Source organism: Erigeron canadensis, unplaced genomic scaffold, assembly GCF_010389155.1.
Source record: "Erigeron canadensis isolate Cc75 unplaced genomic scaffold, C_canadensis_v1 Conyza_canadensis_unscaffolded:129, whole genome shotgun sequence".
Classification (NCBI taxonomy): domain Eukaryota; kingdom Viridiplantae; phylum Streptophyta; class Magnoliopsida; order Asterales; family Asteraceae; genus Erigeron; species Erigeron canadensis.
The window spans coordinates 1-17,496 of NW_025215525.1; the positions used below are offsets into that span (position 1 = coordinate 1).

A 17,496-nucleotide genomic window follows, 5' to 3' on the forward strand; every position below is an offset into this window, starting at 1 on the left:
TTAATTCTCATATACAAACTGATTTTAATTGATTGGTTTAGAGGACGATGATGGGAGTTTAGAACAGCCATTAAAAACACCGATAGGAACAACACCCTATAAGTTAGTTTACGAACAGACTTGTCATTTACCTCTTGAGATAGAAACACAAGGCTATGGGCGCTTAAGAATCTAGATCTTGATATGTTTGAGGTAGGAGATAGGAGACTTTTACAATACATGAATTGATGAAACTAGTGGATGGCGTACACTACAACAAAAAGGGCTTTATAGGACCCTTTCTGTGGGACGCTATGAAAATAGTGTCCTAAAAAACTATTTAATAGGACGGATGAGCGTTTAGGGTCCTTATATAACATATGCTACTTAAAAGGTGTCCTAAGAAGTTATTCAATAGGATAGATGACTTTTGGTGTCCTATTATCATATAACTTAATAGGACACTTAAAATATGGATCCTAATAAATTACTTTATAAGACGTTTAGTTGGTAGTGTCCTCTTATGTGATAATGTAATAGGACACTTGAACACTGAGGTCCTATTATAACACAACCTAATAGGACCCTTGGTACTAAAGTCATAACAACTCTATGTTATATGACCTTTTTTTGTCGAAGTCATATTAGAATATAACTTAATAGGACATGTGACACTTGGGTCTTAAAACTTTGACCTTTATAGGACGTTTAATCATTGTGGTATTATTATGATACATCGTAATAGGACATTTGATATTTGAGTCATAAAACATCAGTTTTATAGGACATTTATTTGCTAGAGTTTTATCACACAATAACTTAATAGGACACTTGAAACTTGCATCTTAAAACTTTAACCATTATAGGACGCTTAACCAGTGTGGCTTTATTATAATATACTATAATAAGGCACTTGATATTTGAGTCATAAAACATCAGTTTTATAAGACGCTAATTCGTCAAACGTTTTATTAACTATAACTTTTATAGGACTCTTATTAGTTATGTTTTATTATAATACACCATAATAGGACACTTTATATTTAAGTAATTTAACATCAATTTTATAGAATTAATGCTTATTCCTTAGAGATTTATTTTATAACATAATTTAATAGGATATTTGACACTTAAACTTTGTAACCTTAAAAATGTTAGGTAAATTTGTTTCATCATTCATCAATTTGTTATGTATACATTTTTTTCATGATGCATACTCAGTTTTTTCTGGTCCAAAAGAAGATATTGCAATGACTACTTCTTGAAAGAACTTTTCACAAACATAAAGCTTGTTGATTTGATCAAGTTATAAGGCAATGCATCTATTCAGATCTATCAATTATGAACATGTCAATGGATGTACAAGTCCAAGAACGATTATGAGGATTCAATTCGGGATGAGTCGGGAAAAGATACTAATATTTTCATGAAAATTCAATCCTTATGATATAATTAAGAAGATTTTCAGTGCACAAAGAACCAAAAGATAGCTTGTGTATCAATTTTAGTACTAACAATTTGTATCCAAATCTTTTAACTGAATAAGTTTTTTCTTTACATAACTATTACAAATTCTAAGTCCACATCATACTCATTAATATTATTAATCAACTCGATAATTTAGGTGTATTACAAAATAAACTTCTAAATTTAATATTAATTTACACCAAAGTGGTGCCCAACGGCCCACTCCTTATAATCCAATCATGACAAAATAGAAATTAGAAAACCGAAATTTCGACCATACTAAAAACCGAAGTTATAACATATCCAATTCTGAGATCTTTTAACTCTATTCCTCTGCTGCAACTTCAGTGGTCGCAACAACCTCAGTTGGCATTTCACCATTCTCAACGGCTTATTTAGCTTCCTCTGTCACTGGCGCATCCTCTAGGACAACTACCTCTTTTGTCCCTGGAGTTTCTTCAGGGACGACTTCCTCTTTGGTCACAGTAGGAGTTTCTTCCTTGACCAAGGCTTCCTCATCAGCCATCTTTACCTTTTCTTGAGTCGTCGTCTCTTCTTTTGTTTCCCCTACTTCAACGTTAATAGGCTCTTCCCCATCTACAACTAAGACCAAAAATGGATGCATTTATTTCTCAATCTGTAGATTTTACCTGGACATTGAAACCTCATTTTATTCCATCAACGTTTAGCTACTGTACATGCTTTCATACAAAAGGGCAAGATGGTCGCTTTCCCAATCCTGCACCAGATAGTCCATTATTAACTTCAACATCCAGCATAGCTTTTGAACCTGCTTTGTTTCTGCGATACTTTCTAATCTTTTTGAGTTTTGCTGATTCTGTAACATCCACATCAGATAGTCCATTCTCATCTTGAAACTTTGAACAGTTCAGCTGATCCTTTCCTTTCGATTTATGGGCATGTACATTACTCATTTGGGTATGTTGTGCTTCTCGTTTAACATTAGATCCTGGTCATTAAAACAATTTTAGCAACTAACAAGTATCACCCGCTGAGCAAAATATTCTGATCAGAAAATAGGCGGGGTTGTTTGACAAAAATAACAACCTATTAATACTAAGCAAAATTGGCCCAGTTTTCACTTTGAACTCAAATTCACCGAGAAGATTATGCTCGCTCTTCGGCTAGTTTAAAAAAACCAAGCAAATTAGTTGATTGAGCAACAAACTTATACCGAGAAGCAAATACTTAGCAACACAAGCAGTACCTAGCAGATGGTAATGAACCAAGCAAATAACTGAGCAAATAACCAAGCAAGTACACAATCAATACCGAGCCAAACTAATACTCATCAGAATTGGTTCGGTAGGGAAGCAACCAAGTAATAGTTTCAGCCAAACACTAGCGACATGTATTTCCATTCAGCCATTTAATCAAACAATTTTCATGAAGGCTTTGCGCAGTGCATCTCTAGTCTGACAAGGTTACGTTGTTTTGTGCACCAGCCCATCTAAACACAAAACGAATCATTTCGACAGCCCAAATCACAAAACTAAATGAATTGTCAACAATTGAATATAAACAAGTAGAAACAACTTAGGTCATAGTAGGATTTTGATACACCTGATCTAAGTAATACAATCTCACAAAGATGATGAAATAATTAGTCATTTGCCTAATTGTAATCTAGTCCTGAAATCCTTCCCACTCCATCGAAACTCCAACCATAGAAAACTGAAATACATTAAATATATACAATAAAACCAAACTAGCTAAGCTAACACGAACAAAAACGGGTGAAAGCTCGAGACTGAGGCCTTAGAGTATACCCAACTGATTATGAGATAAACCATATGATAGTTGATATATGCAAGACTCTATAAATGACCTTTAATTAATATTGATACATAAAATGGCATATACTATAGAGCGATAATTTCCAACTGTAACATTTCAATCAGATTAAGCATTCAAATTCCAACAGTTGACTCTCTTATGAGTCAAACGTCTAAAAGTGCAGATATCATATGGACTAATTGGGACTTAAAAAATCACTCAAATACTCCTACAGAGGTCAAATAGGCTACCTGCGTCTTTGTGACTATCTAAATGACCTTCAAATCATATAAATACATCTAATGATGTATTATATAGATATTTATTGCGCGACTAAATTAAGTTTCACTACAACAGTTATTGTTTTAAAATCCAGATATATAAGGGCAATGGTATTCACCTGTTTAGAAGGTTTTCCATTTTTGGAGTTCATGGATTCAAGAACACACATGTATTGCTTGCTGATTGCACTTGTGGCCATCCTGCATTTAGTTAAAAAGCAACCTAAAGCAAATAATCTGAGCAAAAATATAATTTGGCCAAGACTTGGAATGCCAAAAATCCAAAATAATTTTTTTTTGATGTATGCGCATAATGGTAACAGAATCACTACTAACAAAATATAAATCAATTTTGGGATTCATACATCTTCAATATAATTAAAACAAGTAAACCATAACCAATTTCCTCTTAACATAAGGACATCCTAAAATCAATACCATTTGGCATGTACTATGTATAAACAAATAAACATACTGTGCAAAACAAAGTGCAGACCTCAAGGAACGGTCTTCACTTTTAGCAACAGTTCTGCGTGTTACAAAAACCATCGAGCTATTTAGCTAGTATAGTAAGTATTATTGTCAACAACAGTCCCCTTTAAATCTTTCTAACCAACTCAATATTCAAATATTCATCACGTTGAGGACCCATAGATGTCTCACTTTGCAAATGCGATTCCACATCAAGACATGTTTGTTCATTCATGTCATAATAATCTCTCGGCGTTGTCTTGATCACAACTTTCCATCCCTTGTCAACGGGATCTGCAACATAAAATACTTGTTGTGCTTGAGAAGCTAGTATAAAAGGCTCATTATGAGGCTTCAAACCTTTAAAATTAAGTAGAGTAAACCCATTCTCATCTTCTTTTTTCCTTGAACCATTTGAGATCCAATCACAATGGAACAAAACTACTTTCTTGTCAACAGCATACTGCAACTCAATGATATCATTCAAAACCCCGTAGTAAGTTACATCACCTACGATAGGATTGTTATCTCTGGCACTCGAGAAGCTATTTGTCATGGCGTCAAGCATAACTCCATTGTTTTGTGTTTTCCTATTCTCCTCTAGGTCTTTTGTGTGAAATCTGAAACCATTTATGATAAATCCCTTATATTTATTCACATACTCAGTTGGACGACTTGCCAAGTTCCTCAAATCCTCTGTGATTCTATGATCCCCTCTAGTATCCAACTCCTCAACCTGAATGAATTAAGGCAAGCTTGATGTGTTAATTTCTTTTTTTATAAATCCGACAATTAGAAGCTTGAAAATGTTACATCATTATAATTGTATTTCAAAATTAATACACATATGTCTATTCCTTACATGATCTTGAAACCACGACTCAAATTTCTCACTATGTAAACGTTCAATCTGATGCTGTCGTAATTTCCGATTTTCATGTCGAAGAATCGCCAGGTGTTCTCTACAATGTTAAAAGATTATAATAATGATAGCAACAGTAAGAGTAAATATAATATAGTTCATGGAACTCACATCTTCTAGTATTACATACCTTCGAAATTCATCAACTTCAGTGCAATTGAACAACACATATGAATGTGCTTTATCCAATATTTAAGGTCTAGTACTTCTGCCACTGTAGCACCAATGGGTGACCCGGCATAGAAAAGATAGGTATAACATCCTCATAACCACCGTCATCATAATTTCGGCTAGTTTTATTATGTATGGTATCGACATCACCAGATAAGTACAATGAACAAAATGACAAACATTCTTCAGCCAAATATCCTTCTGCAATAGAACCCTCGGGCCTACTCTTGTTTCGCACGTAAGATTTCAATGTAGATAAATACCTGAGTAATCAAAAATATTAAGATAAGATTCAATTCTATCCTTTTAAAAGGTATTTACAAAGATATCAATGCATACCTCTCGATTGGATACATCCAACGGTAATGAACTGGTCCTCCTAATTTGGCCTCTGAAGCAAGATGAACCGAAAGATGAACCATGACATCAAAGAATGATGGTGGAAATATCCTTTCTAAATCACAAAGAATTTTTCCAATCTCAATTTCCATTTGAACCAATTCATTTGGATTAAGAACCTTTGAGCATAATTGATTATAGTAACGACATAGCTTCATCACAGGATAACGCACGTGCTTAGGCAACACATTTCGCAAGGCAAGGGGAAGCAGCTGCTGCATCAAAATATGGCTATCATGACTTTTAAGGCCAGATAGTTTTGGAGGTTTTAACTCTACGCATCTTGATATATTAGCTGCATAACCATCTGGAACTTTCACCTTTTTGAGCACACGACAAAATATATCTTTCTCTTTTTTATCCATTGAGAAACAAGCAGGTGGAAGATACACTTTGTTGTTATTTTGAACTTTCGGATGAAGTTCAGGCCTAATACCCATTTCTTGTAAATCAAGGCGTGCTTTTACATGATCCTTGGTCTTTCTATCTTGATTCATTAGCGTTCCAATGATGTTGTCACAAACATTCTTCTCAATATGCATTACATCTAGATTATGGCGTAGCAAGTTATCTTTCCAGTATGGTAGCTCAAAAAAAATACTTTTCTTCCAGTTAAATGGTAGATTTGGGTTGCTCTTCACAAGTTTTCCAAACTTAATTTCAAAACCATGTAGCTCATCAAGTACTTCTGACCCAGTTAAGCCACGTGGTTGTCTCTCTTGTTCTTCTGTGCCATCAAAAGACTTCTTATCTTTTCGGAAATAATGATCACATGACAAATATCGACGATGTCCCATAAAACAATATTTTTTGCTATGAGTTAAGCGTTGTGCTTTTGTATGCCTATGGCAAGAAGGACATGAAAGTTCACCTTTGGTGCTCCAGCCTGATAAATTTGCATAAGCTGGAAAGTCACTTATCGTCCATAACAAAGATGCACGCATCTGAAAGTTACTGTTTGTTGATGCATCATAAGTCTCTACTCCATTAATATCCCACAACTCCTTTAACTCGGCCACTAACGGTTCCATATAGACATCTATGTTATTCCCAGGAGCAGATGGGCCAGGTATAAGTAAAGATAGAAAAAAGTAAGGTTGTTGCATACACATCCAAGGAGGAAGATTGTATGGCATCAAAACAACAGGCCATGTACTATGAGAAACACTCATTGTTCTATAAGGGTTAAACCCATCAGTGGCTAAACCAAGCCTGACATTACGAGATTCACGGGCAAAATCAGGATACTTAAAATCAAATGTTTTCCACGCTGGGGTATCTGCTGGATGTCTCAAATAACCATCTTTCGTGCGACTCTCTTCGTGCCATCTCATGTAGGCAGCTGTTTTAGATGACATAAATAGCCTTTGCAATCGTGGTATGAGCGGAAAATAACGCAAGACCTTTGCTGCAATCTTCTTTTCAGAACTAGGTGTGGTTGACTCATCTTTAGAATCTTCACTTGTTTTATACCTTGACGTGTGACATGTATCGCATTTTGTTTTGTTGATATTTTCTTTCCAGTATAGCATACAATCGTTAGGACATGCATCAATTTTATCATAACTAAGTCCCAACTCTCGTATGATTTTCCTTACCTCATACAATGACTTTGGTATGGAAGCATCGGGGAAGGCTTCCCTCACTGTATCAAGCATCAAGCTGAAACCCTTGTCACTACATTTCCCAACACACTTGCCATGATACAGTCTGATGATAAATGAAAGAACCGAGAACTTTTTACACCCTGGATATAGTTTTTTCTTTGCATCTTCCAACACTTCATAGAACTTTTTTGCAGTTGTGTTTGGCATAATCCGACCTTCATTTTGAGTTTCTATTTCACTTTCTAGTCTGTTCTCACCAAACCCGTGGAAGGCATCATGCACCAACCCTTGCATGTCATCTTCAGCATCTAACATAGGCGTATCACATGGTTTGGAATTCAAAGGGAAAATTGTATAACCTTTAATAAACCCTTCACATAGCAGATGTGTTCTAGCCTCCTCCCGATCTACCCATATTTGATTACCGCAATCAATGCATGGACATGATATCTGTCCATTTTTACCCTCGATATAAAAGATATAATCAAGAAATTCGTCAAGACGTCTTTTATATTCAATGGTAGATCTTGGTAAAGAAATCCAACTCGTATCCATCCTAAACCTGGATTATTCAAATTACCAATTAATCACTATAAGGAACAAAAACTTTGAAAACAGTGGAAACTGTACTAGCAGCAAGAAATTCATTATTAACTAATCTAACCGAAGCTTTATCCAATAGCTACAACAGTGGAAACTGTACTAGCAGCAAGAGTTGCAACAGCGGCAGTATCTGCACTAGTAGTGCGGGCTGCCACAGCGGCAGTAACTGGACTAGTAATGAGCCGCTAAAGCTAGAAAATAATAACCTGATACATTCTTACTAATATCAAAACGACCCTACTCATGTAACATTAAAAATTGCAGCTTCTTGGACAAGTACATGATGACAACCCCTAAAACAACTAAAACAACATAAATCTGTAACTTTAATAACGACTAAAACTGCATTAATTCAACATAAAACTGTAACTTTAATAACGACTAAAACAACCCCTAAATCAACGAGCATGATGAAGTAACAAAGTTATTTAATCATATCAGTGTTCTATAATTAATTCTATAATAAACCAACAAAAACAACAAAACCCCTGAATCAAAACCCTTGAAAACAACAATAATTATAATAATCCATTACCTATTCGGTTCGAGATGTACTAAAAAATTAAAAACCCACAATCGGTGTTTTGATAATGATAGCAAAATCGGTGTTTTGATAATGATAGCAAAAACCCACAATCGGTGTTTTGATTTGTAACCAAATCGGTGTTTTGTTGTTAGGATAGAATTAGTGCCGTGAATTTCGAAGCGCCAAAATTTCATGAGGCGGCCTTGATAATGATAGATAAATACAGAAATACAGAATATATGAATTTAGGGGTGTATGTATTGTTGGGTGATGACGTGGGATGTTTTGCAGTACTCATTTAAGATATCAAATAGTCTACCTCAAGACATATTAATAACCAGCTAATTCTATATGGGCATATTAATAAAAGTGTTATAAAAACCTATTTTCGTTACTTAAGTTGCGACAGTCTAACGGTACTCATAACCTCAAAATAATAGTCTCTATACTTGGTTTACTAACCCGCATAATATACGGATAATTTATAAATATATTATGAGAAAATTATTTAGATGATGAAAATTAATAGATCATGTATAAATTATTAGAGTTTTGGAAAGAAGATAAAAACATTTTGTTTAAAAAAAGAATAAAAATGAAAATGAAATAAATTTTAAGAAGGAAAATATTTGTGACATCATAAATAAATTAAATAAAAAAGAACTAAGCTTTAAGAAATTTTTTGAAAGTAACAAATAAGCAAGTTTATTAAATGATGATGTCACAACAATGTTCTTTTATATAGTATAAAGATTGTTTTGGAATGTTAATTTAGGGGTATATGTATTGATGGGTGATGACGTGTGAATATTGATTTGTGAATAAGGTGTGCTCGTTGACTAATTACAATTCAATCATGTATTATACTTTAATTTTAATTAATTAAAACTTTTTAAAAAACACTAAATGCAGTCTTCGTTTTAATATTAAACTAGATTTTACACCCGTGTCTAACATTGAACACGGGACTTACGACATTATCAATATTAAGTCTTCATACATTCAACCATAAAGCTTGTAACTTCAAAGTTGAAGATAAACGTAAAAACTAATTGTTAAGTTCAAATGATAAGAATGTTAGCAAACAAAAAGCAAATCAATGTAATAAATGGACGTTAGAAGTATATATTTTCTCGGTATATTTTATTATTAGATATACACTATGCAATAAAGTATTGCTGTTTTGATATCGGGTTAACGTGTATTTGTTGATGAAAAATAAAAGTAAAAATTAATTTACACATGTGTTAATTTAATACATTTATACAAATCAAGAGTTGTGATTCGTTGATATTTATTAGGTCAATTGTTTTTTAGTGTATATTATGATTATGATGATTAAGATTAAGATGAAATTAAAATTTTATTATATAATTATATAGTTTTTTTCCGAACAATTATATAGTGTTCTAGTCAATTACACTGAGCAGATTCTTTCTTTCCCTACCATAAATTTAGTGTTTTAGTCAATTTAGTATCTCAAAATCGAGTTATAATATATCAATAATAGAAATTATAATACATGTGTTAGATTAACTAGTGAAACAATATAATAGATTATTAGTATTAGATTATTCACATCAAAGTAATGGGATTAAGACCTCCTTTTTTCTTTTCTTTTTTTGTCATTAAGTGTCAGATGTATAAATAATGTGTGTATGTATTAAGTAAAAAATAGATAATTGATGGTTATCTATCATATAACTAAAAGAGAAGGTTGGGGGTAGATTTGACATGGTAAAATAGAGTGAAGGCCCGATTAGGAGAAATATTTATAAGTTGTCATTTACATCATTTTTTTTTTGTTTTTTTGACCATAACAAAATCAGAACAACAAATGGTTCTAAACTTCCAACTAATGGTTCTAAATTATTTTATTAAAAATAAATTAAAAAAACTGATGTGTGCTTGTAAGGGCGGGTACTAGGGCTGTCAATGGGTTCGAGTTAGGGCTGGCGGGTTGAAAAACTCAGACCCTAACCCAACCCATTAAAAGTTTCAAGTCAGAAACTTCAATCCTAACGACACATCAGTCACATACATGCATCAGTCATCAATATATATCACTCATCACTTATATCATCAATATATCATCACTCATATATTATTACGTTATCGGTATTCTCATATCATCACTACTCATATCATCACTTATATACATGTATGTATGTGTGTGGATTAGTAGACTTGTCTGATGAATAGAATGATCTCATGAGGGTGCTAAGAAAGAATTCCACTAAAAACCACATTTGTTGTTAGTTTTCTCAAATTGTTGTTGCGTAGAGTGTTGACTATGTGTATCTTTTAAATCCACTATGTGGACACCGGGGGTGAGTTTACCCAAGATACCAGGTTCGAGTTTTGGGGTTCTCATCTCAAAGGAATTTTTTATGAAAAAGGGGTTGGAGGTTTAAAAAATCTCAGGTTAAAATTAGCTTCAACACGTCCAAATCCAATTCATTTAAAAAAAATAAAAATATTAATGACATAAATAATTTTTTATAAGCATGTCAACCACTGCCCAAATGATCTCCACCTAACACACATATATCTACCCATTTATTCACCCATAAATCCGGCGATCTCCAAAAAAAAACGATCATGAAAAATCCTTTTGGCGCTAATGAATTTGGGAAAATCCGCCTAAATAGTTCGTTTTACAATTCAGTTTTACAAGTTTTACAAGTTCTTCCACAATTCAGTTTTCACTTGGTGGCTCGAACCATAAACAGGTATTGAAAACTGATTTTTATGTATATATTATGTATATATGATCTTGTATATATGTATATATTATGAATTGTGGGTTTTCCATTTGTTTGATGTACCTGATACAAACACACAGAGAGCTGAATTGTGGCTCGAACTATTATTTATTTTTATCATTATTATTATTATTCACACCAATTCTATATCATTGTTTGTTGTTTTAGGGTTTTGATATATAATGTGTAAGGGAAAGGGATTTGATTTAGGGGTTAGGGTTTTGAAGCTTTGCTAGATGGTTATATATATGTATATCTGCGGTATGGTGTTGGATTTAGTTTCACTGAATTCTATATGTAACTATGACGAGCGGATGAAAATATCGAATTAGTGAAATGTTACATATAAATGTGTTTGTAGTTTGTTGATAAATTGTGGTTCATATGTATATTATGACCTGTTACTTTTTCAAAATTGTACTTTATCTCATATTTAAACTGTCATCAGAATTTTACAGATGTTAGATTGTGAATTGTGGCATAAGCTCATGTTAGATTTAGTGTAGAGGTTTCAGGATTTAAATGCGGCTCTAACTGTATGTGCAGTTTGTTTTGTCCATCATTTTTGAAGAATTTTATAGATATGCTTGACCATATGAGAACAGATTCTTTGTAAGGTTTATCAGGATTCTGATTACAGAGTATGTGTCTGCATAAGCTCATGCTAGATTCGGTTTTGAGGTTTCAGATTTTAAATGCGGTTCTATTTGTATGCGTAGCCTGTTTTGTCTGTCATTTTTGAAGTTAAACCATGCATGATGTTATATGCAAATTCACCTTTATTTAAGAGTATAATCTATTAGAAGAAGGTCGTTAGTGTTCTGTTTTATGATGAACTAGACTGCTAAACACTGGAATTTTTGTAGTATGTGTCATGCTATTGTTAACTGCTTGAATCTGTTGGATAAGAAAAAGGAACAGAATCATAGATTGTTAAAATCGTCGGGTTGTCTTGTCTGTCAAATAAGACATCTTAAGACCTAAGATTTTTGATCATGAATGATCCAGTAATATATGGAAAGTAGGAAGGATCATTGTTGAAGTTATGTTATTCGTATCTGTTATTTTCGAATGATTGGGAAAATTATATCAGAGGTTCAGGATTATAAGCTTAAGATGATGTGTTTAAGTCATATATTACTTTTGCATGTATCACAGATTACTCATGTATAATAGATTACTCAAGAATGAGTAGATTATTATCTGATGTAAAGCAACATTCTGCATTTCTGTAACTATAAGTTGGACGGATTAGGTTGCCATACAGTATCGATTGTCGGTTTATTGTTGATGGCTATTTTTATTTGGTTGTAATGTTATGTAAGTGATGGAGTTTGTGAGGTTAATTGAATTTTGCAATTTGGTATTGTTGAACCAATCTGATAGCTTGCTGAATGGAAATAGTTAGCTGGGATGTTGTTGTCTGTGCTTGTTGGCTGTAGAGCTAGTTTTGTTTTAGTTATTGCAGATCCTGAATTAACCACATCGTGGCCGTGCGGCCGTGCTTGTAGGCTTGCAAAGGGGTTTTCTGGTTGAAACGTGTTATTAGGAAAGCCATATAGATGGGTTCGCTTAGGAAGTTCTAGTGCCATCTACTTTGCAAGCCATCATGTCATGTTTAGTAATGTAGGTTTACAGGAAGTTTGTGTGTTTCATCTTAACATTTACTTTTATTGCCTGTTGTTTTCGAGTAAAATTAAGTATCAACTACTCTTGAACATGTTCATTCTGCACTGTTTTCGTTTCAAATTGTTGGGTGTTCATTGTGTTGCATGAAATTACATGCGTCAACTTGTAGGTACAGTTATTGAATCGCTCCAAGGACCTTAAGGCCTCAACTGATTCTAAACATTGGGATGTCAAATAGAATAAGCATCCCTGAAACAATATACTTCATATATCTTAGATGTATATGTGATGGGATTTCTGGACTTGTATGCACGTTATGATTATTTATAGGTTTGGGATATCTGATAAGAATTTTTTTTGTTGTGTACACCAGTAATGGAACATAAAAGTATGCAAAGCCATACAAATAAATATAAACAAGCTAAAAGGTTGAGGGTTCAAGACAACCAAAAGAGATTACAAGCTTTGGGACTACAAAATATTGCTAAGTCTTTGACAAGTCTAATAGAAAGTGACAAAGCAAAGAAAAAGAAAAAGATACCAATGGATAACAGTGAGAAAGATGGAGAGGATATGCCTGGTTCGGAGTTTGACGATGATGTTGAGCAAGATTACCAAGAAGAAGCTGCTACAAAATTCCTAAAATGGTACTAATAACAAATCTTTTTAGGGTCTGCTGCTATAACTATTACTTATTAAGCAATCAACCATGTTGTCGCTTTTTTCATATTTAACATTCACATCATAATTGAAAAATTATTAATCAGCTAACTTAATACTACCCGGGTATCTACCTGGGTGCTTAAGCTAGTATAGATAATAAATAATATTTTTTATGTCTCTGACAATTTGATTTATTACAGAAACAACATCCAAAATACATTGCGCCAATGTCCATGAATAGATTTGCTAATTTAGCAAAGAAACGATGCATTGCTCCAAATGTCTCCCGTGTGCTAACATCTTCAGAATCTCACATGCAGAAGGGACAAGTAATTGATATAAGGAAGGGAATAAATAGTAATGTACAAGAATTTGACAATGGTGATAGGAGAATTGGTCAACTAATTGATACAAATCCTACTAAACAGAATAAATCAAAAGAAAAAGTTACCAAGGCTGAGTTGATCAAAAAGAATTTAGATCATTCTACTTCTGTCACGAGACACAGATCCAATGTAGCTAAGAGGAAGTTATTTGCAATTGACAATGATGATGAGTATGAGGAGCGTGACTTGAGATTTGATGGTACTTATTATTTTTTTATTTAAATATCTAATATATGATATATGATTAGTAATAACTATAGGTACAGTTAGCTATTTTTGATGCTTACTTTTTTTTTTTTATAATAAAGATGTTTTTGAAGCAAATGAAGCACAAGATGATGCTGAAGCCGATGACATTGAAGACATGGATGTGAATGACGTTTATGAAGAACAAGATAGTTCTGAAGATGATGAAGATGAAGACATGGATGATTTACCAAATGAGAATGATTCAGAAAATGAGGACAATGAACTTGTTGACGAAGAGCTTGAAGTTCCAGAATATGAAGCTGAGCATGAAGAGCATGAAGTTCCAGAACCAGAAAATGAAGCCCAACATGAAGTTCAACAAGTAGGAAATGAAGCAGGTTTGTTCGATCTGCTTGATTACATTGTTGGCTTGTTCGTTAATTCAAATATTGTGTGATACATGACGAATATATAAGAAATTTATATTCAAACCAAGAAAATATACAGCCCAAATATATTGTATTAATTTCAAATATTTAGTATTTTTAATGTACAATGTTCACTTTTTGTAGTTCCGAATGTACGTAAAAGAGTGAGAGGACCAACACGTATGCCAAAAGTTTGGGCCCAACAAAAAGGGGAGAGAATTCCTATTTTAGTTAATGAACACGGACAACCTATTAATGACAAAAGTAGTAAACTGACCCATTTCATGGGAACCCTTTCAAGGAGTGGAAAGTATTGCTCGGTTCATAAACCATGGAATAAAGTTAAGGATGCTAAAAAACAAGCGTTGCTTGAACTCCTAAAGGTACATAATTAATAATCTTCTATATGTTAATGAATAAAGTATTAGTTTTCTCATGTGACCTGTTTCATTTTTAGACTAAATTTGATATTCCGGATGATCCTGTGACGGGCACATGGATATTGCAATCATTTGGGAGGAAGGTGAAGAACTGGAGGGCAAGACTTAAGGAAAACTTCCATGATCCGTCTTTGTCACTTCAGCAACAAAAGAAAAAAAGGCCGAAAAAAGTGCAAAAAAAACAATGGAAGAAACTTGTGAAATATTGGAATAAAGAAGAGACTAAGGTATTTGTTCAGACCTTTTTCTAATTATTGGCATTTGTGTTACTTGTCTTAATTGGTCTATACTCGTATATGTTTCATTAGCAAATCTGTCCTCAAATTATTGGCATTTGTGTTGTGTTATATCGAATCCAGATTGTTTGGTATATGTACTATTTACACATAGTCCATGTTGGAAATATGAATATAAGGAGGCCTAACGGCTGTCATCACTCACATCACCTGTAGATAAACTGCACCACTTTAAGGCTCATTGCCAATCTTGAATTTTAGCTCATGTAGTAATGAGCTGAAAGGGTTTGTAGTGTTATATATTATTAGAATCCATGTTACTGTTTTAATGGCTTAAAGAGAGTGAATAAAGCTTCATTTTTTATTTAGACATTGGGATGATGGAGTATAATCTCTATATGCTAGGTTGGTAATGGTTTAATATCACGAACGCGTGAATAATCTAATTACATGGGATAATTACCTCGGTGAATCTCTGTGAAATCTTTCTTTTCATAAGACGAAGGTTCATACACTTGTTGGTGGTAATGTATTTGGTACTATTTTTCAAATAAAAGAGTAAATTTTATATACGAATAAAAAGTTATAAGAAAAATGATGGAAGTACCATCAGGGCTGTGAGCCTGTGACATACCCACAGCTGATGACTAAATAAGAAAACACATAAACATGAGCCACCACAACCACTAGGCTACATACTAGACACCTAGCAATAAACCAGCAAACACTATGTTCCATAAGCTCAAAGCTTCAATCGATTAAGCTGAGGCTTAAATCTTTAGTGACATGATCTTCAATCGGACAACTTCATAAATAATCTGATTTGGCTAATTTGATGTATGTAAAGCATTTCAAGTATGTAAGCTACTCAGTTGAAAGTTTTTTCTGCCACTTTTGTATAGTAAAAGTGTAAACTAAGCATGCGTAATCTGCTAGACCTAGGTTGAGTTATAATTACTTCGGAAATTATTTCTTATCAGTTAGATAGAGCTTCATTCTATTTATTGTATTGTTTTTCTTATCAATAGAGATTAGGAATTGTAATTAGGTTAGGAAACATTTCCATCAACAGTAGGTACAGATAGGGCTTTTAGCGTTGTAATCATGTTATGCTTAATTTACTATATTGATCTTGTATTTAGTTCGGAGTGTAGCTCTGGAAACTTGACTGCTATCAGAGAATTAGCATAATATAAAGTTTGTCTTTATCGTTTCATCTATCTGTTTTATCTTCAGTTGACCAGTTTTTTTTTTTCATTTTTTTTAGAGCCGAGTCTAATTATAGTCAAATAATGAACTGTGAATCCCTGAATCTATATCTGGCATCTGCAACATTTTATTAGAGCTGAGTCTTATTATAGTCTTATTGTAGCATTACCAAAGTGAAATGTTATTTGAGTAAAGAGACGAAGAGAAAAAGTATCTTGCGCAGAGCAACATTTTAAATATGTTCATATATATACATTCACCTAATCCGTAGATACAACCTTGTGTTACTTGTCTTAATTGGTTTATACTCGTATATGTTTCATTAGCAAATATCGTTAGTTTATATACCATTCTGATATTTCACTTTGCTATTGAAGATGTTAAGTGAAAAAAACAAGGACAATCGGCAAGAAAAGAAGATGGTGCAAGTAACTGGAAAAAAAAGTTATGCTCGAGTTCGTGAAGATCTAAAGGTAATCGTATGAGATAATGCAATTGTTAATGTAGCATGTCGATATCCATTGTTAATACTCATCTTCTTTTTAATTGAACAGGCATCTTTAGGACGAGATCCAAGTCGGATGGAAATGTTTGAGTCATGTTTCTCCAAAGGTGGAACTACCAAAAATGCAGAAGCTTCAAATGCAATTGTAAGTAATATATGCTTATTTATACTTATATATATCTTTTCTATATGTTTTTGATGATGTTAAAATATATATCTTATTCTTGAATGTGCTAAATTACTATCATGATTAATTCATGTATATTTTTCTTATTTTATTTGAAAGCTTTTGAGGAATTTATATTACTGTGATTAATACAGGCACAAATGAAACAAATTAAATCTAATCTTCCCGAGGGTTCCAACGATAAGCCTGGACCAGATGATGTGTTTTCTAAAGTCATGGGTAAAGATCGCAACGGTGATGCGGTCATGTATGGTTTGGGTGTTCGTGCTTCTGATGTTTGGGGGGTACTACCAAGTCGTTCCGCATGTCATAGAGAAAATATCCAATTGAAGGCTCAATGTGAAGAACTTACTAGTAAAGTGGTCCAGTTACGAGCCCAAGCAAAGATGAATGAGTCGATGGATGGTTCCAGTGTTCCGCCTTCCGCATCACATTGCCCTGTTGCAACCAATGGACCTCCACGTTTACGGGTATGTTTCTTTTCATTAATGTTCTGCCTTTTACATGAATTGATAAATTACAATTGAAACGGTAGACATAAACCCCTATCATAATAGTACTACTACTGGATGAATGTTCATTGAATTATAAAATGGTTGTGGAAATATTTTGCTCATCATTTGCTTGTCCAGCTAG

The 17,496-nt window shown here is 33.4% G+C and overlaps 1 protein-coding gene across 1 annotated transcript; it reads right to left on the bottom strand.

Annotated features, from left to right (window-relative positions):
* Positions 1–2,150: 2,150 nt before the first annotated feature.
* LOC122584227 lies at positions 2,151–7,649 on the bottom strand. Its single transcript, XM_043756444.1, has 8 exons — positions 5,428–7,649; positions 5,124–5,351; positions 4,858–4,957; positions 4,142–4,731; positions 4,000–4,053; positions 3,644–3,725; positions 2,525–2,591; positions 2,151–2,416 (listed from the first exon to the last, which is right to left on the bottom strand). The coding sequence occupies exons 1-8, from the start codon at positions 7,647–7,649 to the stop codon at positions 2,151–2,153; spliced, it is 3,609 nt and encodes a 1,202-aa protein (XP_043612379.1).
* Between the last annotated feature and the right edge of the window lie 9,847 nt (positions 7,650–17,496).

Excerpts from the sequence above, each read along its gene's own strand:
- LOC122584227 (XM_043756444.1), bottom strand. The coding sequence starts at position 7,649 with ATGGATACGAGTTGGATTTCTTTACCAAGATCTACCATTGAATATAAA. Across the intron at positions 4,732-4,857 it reads AGTCGTGGTTTCAAGATCAT|GTTGAGGAGTTGGATACTAG; the intron begins GTAAGGAATAGA and ends TAATTCATTCAG. Across the intron at positions 2,417-2,524 it reads AACTGGGCCAATTTTGCTTA|GATCTAATGTTAAACGAGAA; the intron begins GTATTAATAGGT and ends TTTAATGACCAG.